Source organism: Rhinolophus hipposideros, assembly GCF_964194185.1.
Source record: "Rhinolophus hipposideros genome assembly, chromosome: 8".
NCBI classification, from domain to species: domain Eukaryota; kingdom Metazoa; phylum Chordata; class Mammalia; order Chiroptera; family Rhinolophidae; genus Rhinolophus; species Rhinolophus hipposideros.
The window spans coordinates 32,681,797-32,696,618 of record NC_138054.1 but is presented as its reverse complement, the minus strand read 5'-3'; the positions used below and the strand labels follow the sequence as shown (position 1 = coordinate 32,696,618).

The following is a 14,822-nucleotide window of genomic DNA, read 5'->3' as shown; positions in this document are numbered from 1 at the left end:
AGATGATGTAATATAGAATTGTACACCTGAAATCTATGTAACTTTACTAATTGTCACCCCCAATAAACTTTAATATAAAAGATCCAACAATGTTTACATGTATAGAAATCTACACATCGGTCAGGTCTCCATCTCTAAGGAAAGCAATCACATCTAGGATTGAATAAATAACTTCGCAGGGTATTTGGTTATTTTCCTTAGGGAAAGAGGAAGGGGAATCTACTAGAAGTAATTGTGTGTCTGATCACTGGCTTTAGTGTAAATTCATTTATACCTAATCTTGTCTTTTTGTGATGTCACATAAATAATTATCAGTCCTTTGATGTATGTCCTTTGAAAGCAATAGGGGGACTGTACCAGCTTGCTCGGTAGTTCCTGTGTACTCTGTCTTCTTTATGCCTCTCTCAGCTGTTCCGTCCACCTTTCCCAGGCCCCACGACCACACTGCTCAGCTCTACCTGAATGCAGTGAGTGATGGTTCCCGGGATGCTATTCCTTTTAGGGAGCAGCGATCTGGAATAGGGAGTGATCATGATGGTACATACCTCTACACTGAAGGTGTGGGAATATAAGGCCACCCCCCCCTTATATTTGGAGTGGCTAAATAGCAAATACCTCTTAACAAATAGCTTGTTAGGAAAGAAGGAAGGAGGGGAGGGAGGAAGGGAGGGAGGAAAAAGGGAGGAAGAAGAGAAAGAAGAAGAGAAGGAGGAGGATGGGGGAAGAGAAGGTAAACTGAGCCACTAATTCAAACCTGAAAAATTACCTTTCTAATCAGGATTTGGTGTAATCCTTCTGCAGATATGTTTGGTGGGAACAGTTAGAGTGCTACATCGTTTCTTTGTTGTGTTTTACAATACTTTTTTATTTAAGTTTCAGGTGTATAACACAACAAAGTGATTGGACATTTACACCCCTCACAAAGTGATAGCCCCACTAACTCCACTACCCCTCTGACACCATACATAGCTATTAAAATGCCATTGAATATAGTCCCTATGCTGTGCTTTACATCCTGTGACTAAATATATTTTTTAATTGTAGTTGACATTCAATATTATTTTATGTTAGTTTCTGGTGTACAGCATAGTGGTTAGGCATTTATATAATTTATGAAGTGATTCCCCCCCCCCAATATGTCTAATGCTGCATGATTTCTTAAATACAGATAATATGTGGGAGTTAATAGTGGTAACTTGTAACTGGTACAGTTTTATTTTTCTTAGTGAAGCCAAAATTCATTCCTTAATATTTTATGGCTGTCTGCTCATTCTGATATATGGTGTATTAGTCACCTTGGGCTGCCATAACAAAATGCCATGGACCGGGTTACTTTAACAACAGAAATTTATTTCTCATAGTTCTGGAGGCTGGAAAGTTCAAGATCAAGCTGCAGGCTGATTCAGCTCCTGGAGAGAGCTCTCTTCCTGGCTCTCAGATGGCTGCCTTCTCACTATGTCCTCACATGGACGTTCCTCAGCACATGCATGTGGCTTTTCCAAGGCCACCAAGCCTATGGGATTAGGACCCACCCAATCATTTAACCTTAATTGCTCTATCTCCTAAAAGCCCTATCTCCAAATACAATCATGTTGAGGGTTAGGGCTCAACATAGGAATTTGGGGGAGACAAAATTCAGTCTTACCATATGGTCTTATGTTTGATTATTCCCTTAAATTAAATGATAACTTGGGTTAAAAATTGAGTGTGCTTACTGTTTTGATTTATACCAGTATTTCCATTGCAAATAACTGCCTTAAAGAAGTGTACATTTTCAAAGAGTAAAATATGCATAACTTGAGTCAGCTAAGCATATTGTATTTTAAATGTGAAAACAGTAGGAGCTTCATTCAGAGGCAACAGAATTCACAAACTTACATCATGTATCTTTTATACATTAGCAACCTTGAAGGACTGCTGTTTTCTGCGTAGTTTCCAATGTGCTACTGTTATTCCTACAGAAGGAAAACGAATTTTGTCTAAGCTATGAAGCTGCACCTAAGGCGTCTGGAATTACCCCTGTGCTGGGTCCCAGAGCGGAAAGTCCCTCAGGTGGCCTTTATGCAGTTATCTTTAGTATTAATGACTGGGATATGGAACATTCGTGTGTCTGTGTTTAGCATGACTCTTGGCATGAATTGTATCTGATAGCAAGTAAAAACCAGAAAGTCATTGAGTCCTCTTGAGAGGAGTGCCCTTATTTACACTAGTGCAGAGGTCTTTGTTTGTACTATAAAGGTCTTTATTTGGATAGGTAGGGAAAGAGGCTGTTACAGGATCCTGTTTTCAGAAAGATGGGGTGGGGTGTTGAGGAAACATTCTCAGCAGAGATATCCAAGGACAGAGCGCCATGCGATTTCAGAGGGAAGCCATCATACCTATAATAGTGGAAAGGAATGATGCAGGAAGATGCCCAGTGTGGCCCTGGGACCTTCTCCTGCTGATTCAGGGTTCCAAAGCCTCTCCTCCACACACTGCGCACTGCCTGACTCACATTGCCGTGCTGACTTTGATTTCTTTCTCCTCCTCCCCCCATCTATCTATTCTTCCTGTTCCTTAACTGCTTTTTGGAATAAGGCTGGGAACACAAACAACCCTCTTCATCATGTGGCTGTTTGAGATTTTTCTCTTCTCTAGACTATGAGTTTCTAAGGTTCTTCAGGTGCCTGGCTCATAGTAGGCAGGTTAAAATTAATGATTGGAATAAAAGATTGATTGGGGATATTAGGAAGAGGACATTGAACTGGTACCTTTTAACAATGAGTAAGTTTCTAATCCCTGGAAGTTGAACAGACAGGAATTTGAGTGGCATAACCAAGGCTGTGGCCATGGGAAAGTACAGGATTTTGCTCAGATGGGCTTCAGTAGATACTTGGAATGGGGAATAAGACTGGAAAGTTATGTTTGATTCAAATGCCTGAATGCCAGGCTAAAGAATTTGGAATATACAGAGGCTTGAAGAATCATTTGCTTTTTCATTGCTTTCATTGCTTGGGTATGCTGCAGCTAATTGCAGTCCATTTTTACTTACCGAATATTAAAGGAAGGAAGGGAGGGAGGGAGGGAGGGAGGGAGGGAGGGAGGGAGGGAGGGAAGGAAGGAAGGAAGGAAGGAAGGAAGGAAGGAAGGAAGGAAGGAAGGAAGGAGAGGGAGGGAGGGAAGGAGGGAGGGAAAGAAAGAAGGAAGAAAGAAAGAAAAATGTCCTACCAAGAACCTTTGAATCATTCTTTTTCTTTTTGGGCCTGCCTGCCTTTGAGCCAGCTTATTAGGATGAAGGGAGAAAGAGAAAAGAATGGAGATAAACTAAAACTCATTCAGTTTTAGTTGCTCCGTTCTTAGATATGTCAGAGGCAAAGAAATCAATATTAATTCATTACAATCAGAATTATATTGCTTTTAGACAAAGCCTGTTTTAAGATATGGGCAAAGAATAGGTTAATTCAATTTTAAAAGTAAGTTATAAATATCAAGGCAATACAAAGTTAAAGTGCATTTCTAAGTGGAAACTTAAGTAATGTTGAGGATTAGCTTTCCTAATATTTTAACCAGTGTCTGAAGTAACTTTTGCTTTGAACTTTAAAGCAGAAATACAATTAATGTCTATAATGGGATTTTGAATCTCATATGGATTATATTTATCCAGAGTTGCCTTTTGGTCTAATCAACCCTCGGAATCTATAATATCATACGTACCATAGAATATACACATGCTAGATTCAGAGAAAGAGTTCCAACTATTTTCCACGTGCCTTCACTAATATATGAAAGAACAATGGAGACTACTGCTGCCGGCACTTAAAATTATAGCGTGCTGACATGAAAACATTCATTATAAGGTCCCAATCTGCATATATCTGCTAAGTTTGTTATTTATTGCATTTCTGTTCCCATGATGGAGTCTCTCTAGCTCTCTTTAAAAGTGAGGTGATTGTTTAATTAAGGGATCATCGTTTCCCAGGGTGAATTATTCATGCATGATATAATTTTTATCAATACATGACATACCCAACGATATGCACAAGGGCTAAGAGGTGACTGTGTTAAATAGAAACATTGATTTGATTAAGTGATAGAGGTGTAGACAAATTCTGCCCTCATTTCTTGCTAATTTTTTGGCATAAAGTAAAATGCATATATATTTTTTAAAGATTCCATGCCTAGAAAAATATTTATGAATTTATCATCTTTACACATTGTATTCTATTAAACATTTTGCTATGATGATAGTGAGTGATCAATATTAAATGATAATGGAACTTTTATAACTGCCATCTCATTTCATCAGTGCAAAATTATCAACCACAATGGGAGCCACCATCTGGGAGGTGTTTTAAACAGCACCATTTAAATTCCTTTTGGAATTTGGCATGCATAAGTTATAAGAAAAGACTTTGAGAGAATGGCCCATTTAAAAGGGACCTATGAGTAAGTGTCTCGGTTTGACGACCAATAACAGGCCTTGAGGAGACATTTGGCTTCTCCAGTGGGGAAAGGCGACACTTAAATCCAACCTCTGAAATGTTCTCACAGTTTTACTCAGCTTTGGCACAATGGCTTCCCCAACCCCAACCATCATGTTGCCTTGGCTCATCTCCAGTTTGCTCCTTAAAACTGTGGCTGCAACCACTGAACTGGCCCTGCAAAACCATTCACCAGGCTTTAACATACACACCTTAGAAGTGACAATGTGTGTCTGCACGTATCTGCCTCTCCACGCCATCCCCTCTCAGGAATGATTTTAGGGTGTGTTTGGAGTAATAGATGCTTTTCAACATTGCTGTTGAGAATCTTCACGTGTCCTAGTCAGGCAGAACTGCTGCGCCCTCCAGTGCATGCGTCTCCCTCAATTCTAAAATGATTTAGAGTTTGCTGCCTACATGTCTGTTTCCCCTCACCAGATTGCCAGCTTCTTGAGGGCAAGGCCTATGTATCCTATCCCTGCATCTGTGACCCTGCAGTGACCCTGCATCTAACACCGTACTGAGAAGACAGTAGGCTTTTAGTAAATTTGTGGTATCAATGAGTAAGTAGAGTGGGAAAAGCACTGATATGGAGGCAAGCATGTATGGAATCCAATCCTGGCTTTGTCTACTATGTAATTTTAGATGAGTGTCTTGACCTTTCTGAGCCTTAGTTTCCTAAAAACAGGTCACAGTAGCCAGTTCACAAATAGCTGGGAGTCTGCTGATTGGTAATGTGTGAAAAGCACGTTGTAGATTCTAAGTACCCTGGTTGTTAGTCCATTAGTGTATTAGAGCTTTGTTGTGGATTGACCATGCACCACCGGACCTGTCTAGGTGCTGGAGAGCACAAGAGATAAAGATAGACAGGTTTCTCCTCTCAGGAGAAAGAAAACACTGGTTTTCCTTCGAAGTTATTTTGTGGGGCAGGGGCTGTCAGGCTTAAATTTAGGTGGCTCACTTATTAAATGCACTGATTAGTTTCTAACCGCTTGTTTCTTCTGCGTGGATCCCCCCCACCCTCAGTAGGAGAGAGCACCCAGTCCCACATCGCTCCTGTTCCTTATGCTACACTGCCAGTAGTTTTGCCAAATTCATATCCTCTGCTGCATTGCTAGTTCTCAAGTGCATTTCAGAATCATGGAAGTGATGATGTCGTATCTCAGCAGAATAAAAATCAGGAAAGCTTCCCATCCTAAAATTATAATGTAGCATACTTTGTTATTATAATTAAATAATTATTATTTATGAGGGAACGTAGCTAATTGAAGACATCCACAGGGAGAGTGAATTAAGATGTTTTCTGGGGCACTTAAAAGTGTATCCGATAGGACCCTGTGCTTGAAGTGAGCTGATTATAAAACTTAAAAGATTCGTTAGAACAAGGAACTCCTTTCCAAACGTTCTTCAAGTGCACTTTAAGCAAGAGAGGAAAATGTTACCTAAAATAGAGTCTCCAGTGTCAGCTCATGCTGCTTATGATAATGGGATGGTAGAAAAATCCCAGCACATGGATAATTTTTAAAAAACCCATTTAACTTTGACCTTAAAACACATAGTTAATATTTGACAACATTAGGGTGAGAAGCAGTTTTTTTCTTTATGTATATTGCCTGTTAAATGGTAGGAAGGTGCGTGTGTCTACACAGGTGAGCACGAATGTCTGTCTAAAAGTGTGTAGGTACAAGGACATGCAGTGTTTATAGATTCACAGTCTCTCAGCCCAAAAGGGAAAACACTTCTATTAAGCATTCACTCTAAATGTTTTTAAACTAAGTGCTGTGTTACTAAATCAATGATCACATGTGCCATTGATTCATGGCTCCCTTTTCTTAAGCTAGGACAGAAGTTTGTTTTCTTCATGAAATATTTTAAGTTCCTACTATGTACAAAACATTGTGCTGGGAGTGAGGCAGAGATACAGCTAGACCATTGACTTTTGATGTTTGAAGACTTTCAGGAATTCCCAAAGTCTGGGCAGTTTCATTTCCATGAAAAATAACGAATCTTTTCAACTTTCACTAAATGTTAAACCTTCCCAAGCTTAGTTCTAGGCCCAATTCTCTTATCTCTCTCCCAAGAAACTTGGTAGTTTCTAAGAAGGGGTTAGAAACTAATTCCCATCTAAATGCTTCTGTCTCCCAAATGTGTACCTCCAGCCCACTCATCTGCTTTGAGCTCCAGACTCAATGTCCCCCGCTAAATCTCTGCTTGGATATCGATGGTACCCCAAATTCAATGTATCCAACTAACCCTAGTGGTGGTATCTAAGTGAATTAACCACCGTTCGTCCAATTCCATGACACTTCCACTTCCTTCATTCTCGATGTCTAGTCCACCACTAAGTCGTGCTGATTCTATTGGTTAAATATCTCTTAAATCCACACATTTCTCTCCTTTTCCACAGCCACAACTCCAGGCTAGGTCACCATGATCTCTTGCTTGGATGACTCCAGTAGACCTCTCACTGGCACCCCTCTTCCCCTCTGGCTCCTCTCCGATGCTCTTTTCAAGATGTGAATCTGATCAGGTCACCCCCTTTACATAATAACAATTAACAAATCCTCATTGCTTGTGGACAAAAATCCAGAATCCTTGATGTGACCTTCAAGACCTGCTCCCTTGGTCTTGGCTCCCTTGGCAGTGTACATTCCTATCAAAGAATCTGGAATAATCTTCTTCTGACTTCTTCGTGTGGTTAATCTCTGGCTGCTTTCTAGACCTCACCTCCAAAGAAACTTCCACAGGAAAGCCTCCTCTAGCCCCTTAAATTGTCACAATACAGTGCAGCTGTCCGTCATAACACGTACCACAATGTGCAGCTGTGCGTTTGGCTGTACTCATGACTGTCCTCCCCCTACAGGCCTGTAGGTCCACAGGAGCAAGCCCATGTCTGCTTGCTCACCGAGGTAATCCTGGAGAGCTAGAGGGGCTTTGTCCCGAAGAATCTTCTAAGCCAAGTTAAGCTATTTGGAATTTATCTCAAAGGCAATGGGATCCTTTGGAGGATTTTAAGCAGCGAAGTATGATCAGATGTTCACTTTGGAAGAAGCACCTTGCATGAGGCATAGAAAAATCCAGACAAATACTTCCGAACAGAAATCACACAGAATCACAGTCACTGCAGGTCCCTGCCATTCTGTCTCTATTCCACTTGGCCTGTCCCTCCTCTCTAAATGCAGTCAGACAGGGTACCCACTGACCCTCCTAGACAAATGCTTGATCATATCTAGTCACTTGAACACTGATTGAGTTCTTAACTAGGTGCTTGCCACTAGGAATAATAAAATAAGAAATGGTCCAGATCCCAATGTATATTTCTAGCCCACATCTCCCATGCTGGTGGGAGAGACTGTCTGATGAGAAGAGAGCATAATCCAGCATGGAAAGTGCTACAGTGGGAGTTTGAATGGAGTTCTTGAATGCAGAGGAGATTATAACTAAAACAGTTCCCTGTAGAGCAAGAAAATACCTCACAGAGGTGGAGGCATTTGAATTAGGATTAACTAGGTAGGAATGGTGGATCTTGTAAGGTAAAAACAAATGAAGGGGCATTGTAAGTGTCTGGAACAGCATGTACAAAGGCACATGCTTCAGTGAGGGTGTATGGGGATGAGGATGAGGAAAGTGGGAGGAGATGGGAAAAGACAGTTACACTGGGGCTATTTTGTAAAGGGCCTGGTGTTCTTAACTCAGGAGTATGAGTATCATACTGTGAGCCACCAGAAATCACTGGACCACTCTTAATATTTCTGGATTAAAAAAATAGTACATGAGGAAATACTTTATATTAAAGGTTTAATGGTTTATTAGGAAAACAGTGACTGAGCCAGTGAGAGCCATGATCATCTGAACCTGAGAAATACAAGAATGATTATGGTCCTGGGGAAAACCCGGAAACTAGGCCTCTGCGGGAAGAGAGGACCATGGTTCCAGGGAGCTGGCCTGGGCCTGCCCTTGGGAGACTGAGTAGTGAGCCTGGCTGCATACTCTTGCTTGCTCTGCCATGACTGCTGTCTGGATTTGTGTTTTGTAGTTCCATGGAGAATGGGAGACCACCCGATCCTGCAGACTGGGCTGTGATGGATGTCGTCAATTATTTCCGAACAGCGGGATTTGAGGAGCAAGCTAGTGCTTTTCAGGAACAGGTAACTCAGTCTAGAGAAACATAGGATGATCACAGTTACCTCCCTTCCCCACAGTGGGCAGAAGGGAGTGAGGAGGAAAAGGACCAGCGAGCAGTGAGGGATCAGTGAGGCTCTCTGCATGTCCTCCACGTCAAATCCTGGTCATACCGGACCCGAAGAAACGGAGGAGAGTAAGGAAGGGTAGAAGGAAGGGGACAAGCTAATGATTCCTTCCTGCAAGAGAAAAACCCAAACCCGAGACCCAGTCACAGCTACAGAAAGGAGGGCTAAAGCTCACTTACATCTACAAGACGAAACAGCTCTACCTTCAACACAAACACACTAGAAAGCAGAAAACAGAAAAGGATGAAAAAAGAGGGACAATTCTCACTAAAAGACATGCAGCACCATCTCCTACTGGCCTTGGCACCAACTGAGTTGAATAGCCCCTTCTAATTCGCTTTCCAGGTGCTTAGAAAAGTAGAGTGCAAAGAGTGCAGAATTTAGGTAAATCCTGGCCTTCTAACTCCGTGTGGCCTGGGCAACTTATTACATCTCTCTGAGTCTCGGTTTCACATCTGTAACATGAGGCTGTCAGTACTTCACTTAATAGGGTGGTGGTGTGACGACTCAAGGACAATGTATACATGGTGCCTAGAATAGGTCCAATGTTTTCTTCAAACAGTGTTGATGCCTCTCCCCTCACATCCAGGGTTGGTATTGGACAGGAGGAGGGAGGAGCCAAGGGTCCCTCCCACTGGTCTGGGTGATTCCTGACTCCATTTTTCAGGCTGGGCCAGCTCTGTAGGGACAGCACTCAAGGGGCTTTGGCCATGAGGAAGCCAATTGGGGAAGCATGTTGTGGTCCACACCACAACATCTCTGTAGGGAAACAAGAGTTCCTATCTTCCTATCAATGAAGGCTTCAGTTTTCTAAGCATTAGATTTACTTTTCTAATATTATAATATAATTGAGAGAAATATAGACTGAATAATGTGTCTAGCTGCTTCTACCATATCGCTTTAGCTGTTTCTTACTCTCTCAAGCTCGGTTTGGACTGGTCAGCTTTTCTAGTATCATACATACTAATCTGTGGATTTCCTCCAATATTTTCTTCAAACCTAATCCCTATACAGATATACTTTTTGTTAACTTGGAACATTTGCCAAAATAGCAGCTTGAGTCATTTCACACCCACCAAAACAGCTAAAATTAGAAAGCTTGATAAACGCAAATGTTGGTGAGGAGGTAGACCAACCACACTCTTCTGTACTGTTGGTGAGCGAGTAAACACTGGTACGTCTACCCCGTGATCTACCAATTTAATGCCTGAGTATTTATTCAACTATTTATTCAAGGGAAATGAAAGCGTGTGTCCACAAAAGATTTGTATAAAATTGTTCTTACTAGCTTTATTCATCAGAGTCCAAAACTAGAAGCCTAAGTTTCCATCCACAGGAGAATGAATATACAAAGTGTGGTATCGTCCTACGATGTGATACTACCCACTAAAAAGGAATGAACCATTGATGTATACAGGAGTTTGGATGAGTCTCAAAACATTTTGCTGAGAGTAATTAAGAGAGTAAGAGAAGCCTTACATAAAAGAATTCATACCGAATGTTTCCTGACTCAGTCTGTTTGGACTGCTATAATAAAAATACCACAAATTGAGTGGCTTACAAACAAACATTTATTTATCACAGTTCTAGGTGCTGGGAAGTCCATGAGTAAGGTGGCTGCAGATTTGGTGTCTGGTGAATGCTCACTTCCTAGGCAGCCATCTTTTTGCTGTGTCCTCACATGGAGGAAGGAGGGTGAGAGAGCTCTCTGAGACCAGCTTTTATAAGGACAGTAATTCCATCCATGAGGACTCTACCTTCACGACCTAATCACTTTTCAAAGGCTCCATCTATTAATATTATTACTAAGACTCCTAATGCCCCTTGGGGATTAGGTTTCCACATATGAATTTTGCGGGGATACAAACAATCAGTCCATAGCAGTTCCATTTAGATAAAGGTTGAGAACAGGAAAATCCTGTAGAAAACAATCAGAACTGTGGTTGTCTTTGGATAGGCGGGAGTGGAGAATGACTGGGAAGGGGCATGAGGCAATTCCTGGGTGATGACTGTGTTCTGCGTCTTGATAAGGGTTTGGGTTATAGGGAGTGAGTGAGAGTTAAGACTCCTCTTTTCTTTTCTCCTGATTGACTCATAGTTCCTGGATGATCCTGGAGAGTTTGCCTTTCTAAGACTAGATTTCTATAGTGAATGCTGAGTTAAACAAGCAGAATGTGCTCAAGCTCCTGTTTTAATAGTCAAGTGTCATTTTTAGAGCTCACCCTCATTAAGTATGATTTCAATGCCCAGCATAGGGCAAAAAACTGCTTGAGATATTGTATATACACAGCTGAATTTTCATGACTAGATGATAAAAAATTGTCACTTGCCCATGGATATAGGTTGCCTGGTTTACAAGAGTCAAAGATACTTCAGAAATTTTACTTTCCTAAGAGCTTTAGTTTTTAAGAGAGACTCTTTTGACTAAGCCCATTCAAAAGCATTGCCACCTTCCTCACAGAGAAGATGAAGGATCAGGTTCATTTTGTGAAACTCTAAAGCCTAAATGAGCACCGCTTCCTACTGACAATGCTTTTGGTGGCCAGTTAAGGCAGTCTAGCAGTCCAGTACAGCAACTTCACCACTCAAACTGGAGCCTAACTGCAAGTCACAGCAACAGTTCTGTCCATTGTAGTGTAGTCACTTCACTTCTATCTTTACCTGTCTGACTCACTTATTCAAAACATATATGAATAAAATGGAAGACAGAGATCTGCCACTCAATCAATGTCATATAATTCATATTGTTCAGATTTCTCAAACTTAACAAGTGAATGACATCAGTGATTCTGTTTTTAGAAGAGTATGTATGACTGAGATAATTTTTTTCTCAGAGTATCATGACAAAATAATATGCAACTCATGGTGACAGATTAATTTTACTCTATTATCTACTTTCCCCAAGCCACTTGAATAAGAACAGTATTTTACTCTGAAATGCCCAATTGGTTGTTTCAGCCATTAATTTGAAATGCAAAGTTCGGCATTTCTGTTCAAGTGGCTTTTTGCTAACTTTTGATATGTTTCTGAAGACACTGACTTAATAAATGTCAGAAAATCTCTTACTGCTACAAATTTCCAAGTAACACTAACCACCTCAAAAGGAGTGGTAAAGTAGGGAGTCCACCCTGAGCATGTGCCTAAGTCATGGTCAGGTGGATTTCAACTGTAGTGATTTTAGATGGATATTTCTAATAAGACTCAGGACAAATCCAGATTTGGGGGAGTCTAAAGCTTATACAATTCTAATAGACTGCCTTGGGAAAGAATTACAAAAGCATGAATGTAAAATCACTAAGGCAAAACTTAAGCTTCATTAGCTTTATGGTTAATCCAGAGCTGAATTAGACCAGCTGAAACCCCACAAATTTGAAATACTTTTATTACTTTATCGGCATTTTATAGTACCAAGTACTGAAAATATTCAACATGATTTGACACCTGAGATTTCTTAACAACTGAAGCCTTCTGAAATGTATAAAATATTTTACAGCATAATGAACAGGGAAAGTGGCAATTCAAACTCTGCTGATATGTCCTTTCAGCCCATAAAAATTTAGAAAAGAGTTCAAAAGCCAATAGGTCATGGTAACAATAAGAAAACAGCCAGGCGAATGGAAAACAAAGCTGATAAGGAAAGCATCTTTTTGAATTTTTGATTGAAATAGAATAGATTTCATAAACCAAAAATCCCAAATGGTTCTTTAAATCATTCATTTGAACTGAGAACATTTATAAGAAATTATAAAATAGACAGGTGTGTAGTTTGTGGTGTGTGGTGCTTCTTTGGCTTATTCACTAGTTCAATTGTTGCCACAGTTGTTATAGATTTTTTTAAACACATTAAAATAAATATAAGACTATTAAAGTAAAGTAATGGTCATTATTACAAGTTTGCTTTTACTTTAGTAAAGTTACCTGAACCCATTATAGGTGTAGAACCATTTGAAGGAAGCACAGAGGATTCCGGGCAGAGGGAGGATCAAATGCAAAGGCATGGGGACATGAAATAATGTGGTTTCTCTTGAGAACTCCAAGTTCCTTGGAGTAAGAGGTGTGGTCCAGGGAATGCCAAGGGATTTGACAGAAAGGTAAACGGGGCTCCAGATAACAGACAGTATCCTAGAAGAGGACTTTACCTGACAGGCACTAAGACACCACTGAAGGGTAGTAGGTGGGGAGTGCCATGATGAGATTTGTGTTTTTGAAAGTTCAATCTACTGGCAATGTGGAGAGTGGCTTGGAAGACAAGCAGACCAAAGGCGAGAAACCTGCTGTAATACTTCTACTGGGAATGGAAAGTAAGACATAGACTAGAAAGTCTGAGAAGAGAGTCAAAGGAACTTTGTGGATTGTTAACAATGGAGGTTGAAGATTTGTCCCATTCTGGTTCTTTGCTGTCGCCCCACGACTTAGCTGAGTACTCACAGGTGGGAAAGAGTAGAGCTTGAGTGAATTCCACGTTTCCAGGTTGGGTGGTTGTAAAATAGTGCCATTAATCAGGATGTCTGTGGGAGATAAGTTTTAAAAGGGATGTAATGAGTACAGTTTGGGGCACATTACATGTGCGGGCCTGTAGGACATGTAAATGGATATATCTAGTAGACAACCCAGGGAACAAGTGAGGCCTAGAAACAGAGAGATGAGAGTCATCAGCAGTTATAGGAGGGAGTAACAACGAGAGAGGCATTTAGAAAGGGGTAAGAAAAAGGCCAAGGCCAGCACTTTGGAGAACACCAAGGTTTTAAATGTTAGGAAAATGAAGGCAACTAGAGAAAACCACTGAGAAAGAAGACTTGGGGAAGTGGGGAGAGAACCATTAATGAGAGGTTGTAAGAAACCAATAAAGGGGAGCGTTTCAAGGAAAATGAAATGATTGACAAGGTCAAATACCTCAAAAAAGCGAATCCCAATGGGGTCTGTGCATAATGGTGCAGTTTCAGTGGAGCTGGGGGGAAGGAGTCATGTAGGTATGTGGGTTTTTTCCTCATCAGAAAGGAGACACTCAAACTTATTTACATGCAGGGAAGTAGCCAGAAGAATTGGACAGATTAGAACTGAATGAAATTGAGGACAGTTAAATGAAGCAAACTCCCTGAGGATAGGAAAGTGATGAGATCTCAAGAGTATGGAGGGGTGAGGATATGGAGAAATTACAACCCTCATGCATTGCTGGTAGGAATACAAAATGGTGTAGCTGCTGTAGAAAATAGTTTGGAAGTTCTTCAACAAGTTAAGCATAGATTTACCACATGACCCAGCCATTCCACACAAAAGAGTGACTTCAAGACAGATATTTGTACACAAATATCCATTGCAGCATTATTCACAATAACCAAAAGATAGAAACAACCCAAGTTTTCATGAACAGGTGAATGGATAAACAAAATGTAGGATATGCATGCTCGTACATTGGAGTATTATTCAGTCATGAAAAGGGATGAACCTCTGATACATGCTACAACATGGGTGAACCTTAAAGACATTATCCTAAGTCAAATAAGCCAGTCAAATATTGTATGATTCCACTGATATGAAATACCTAAAATAGGCAAATCATAGAGACACAAAGTAGATTAGAGATTAGCAAGGACTGGGGAGGAAGGGATAGCTTTTGCTTAATAGGGTTTCTATTTGGGTGATGGAAGAATTTAAAAAACAGTGGTGATGATTACACAACATTGTGAATGTAACTAATGCTACTGAATTATACACATAAAAATGGCCTATTTCATATTATATGTATTTTACCACAATGAAATATAATTTCCGCCAAAATATACATAATCAATCAATTTGGACAGTAAAAACTTTCAACTATTTTACTTTTTAAAAAAGTATTAAGGGATTAATTCTGAGCACACCAGAGATATCTCCCTCTATCCTTTCTGCCCTTCCAATGCTCCGGGGACATCGATGAGAATGAGTGCAGATACAGCTAAGATTGCCCTTGTCCTGAGAGACACTAAGGGAGTTTCTGACAGTCTCTGTTTCCTTTCCTAAACAAGAAGAAAGCACCTCTGCTTAGAGTGGAGTGGGGTTTTAATAAGGAACTAAAGGAGAGCCATGAAGGTTAAGAATGGCCACCCAGGGGAATGGAAGAGGAAGCTGA

At 40.6% G+C, this 14,822-nt stretch overlaps 1 protein-coding gene across 3 annotated transcripts in view; it reads left to right on the top strand.

Annotated features, from left to right (window-relative positions):
- The window catches only part of SAMD13 (sterile alpha motif domain containing 13), a 42,211-nt gene that overhangs the window by 19,597 nt on the left and 7,792 nt on the right, over positions 1-14,822 (top strand). For all 3 annotated transcript variants that reach the window (XM_081055865.1, XM_081055867.1, XM_081055866.1), the window contains one exon: positions 8,497-8,608. In XM_081055865.1, coding sequence (XP_080911991.1) covers positions 8,497-8,608 — 112 coding nt within the window. The remainder of the gene's footprint in view (positions 1-8,496; positions 8,609-14,822) is intronic.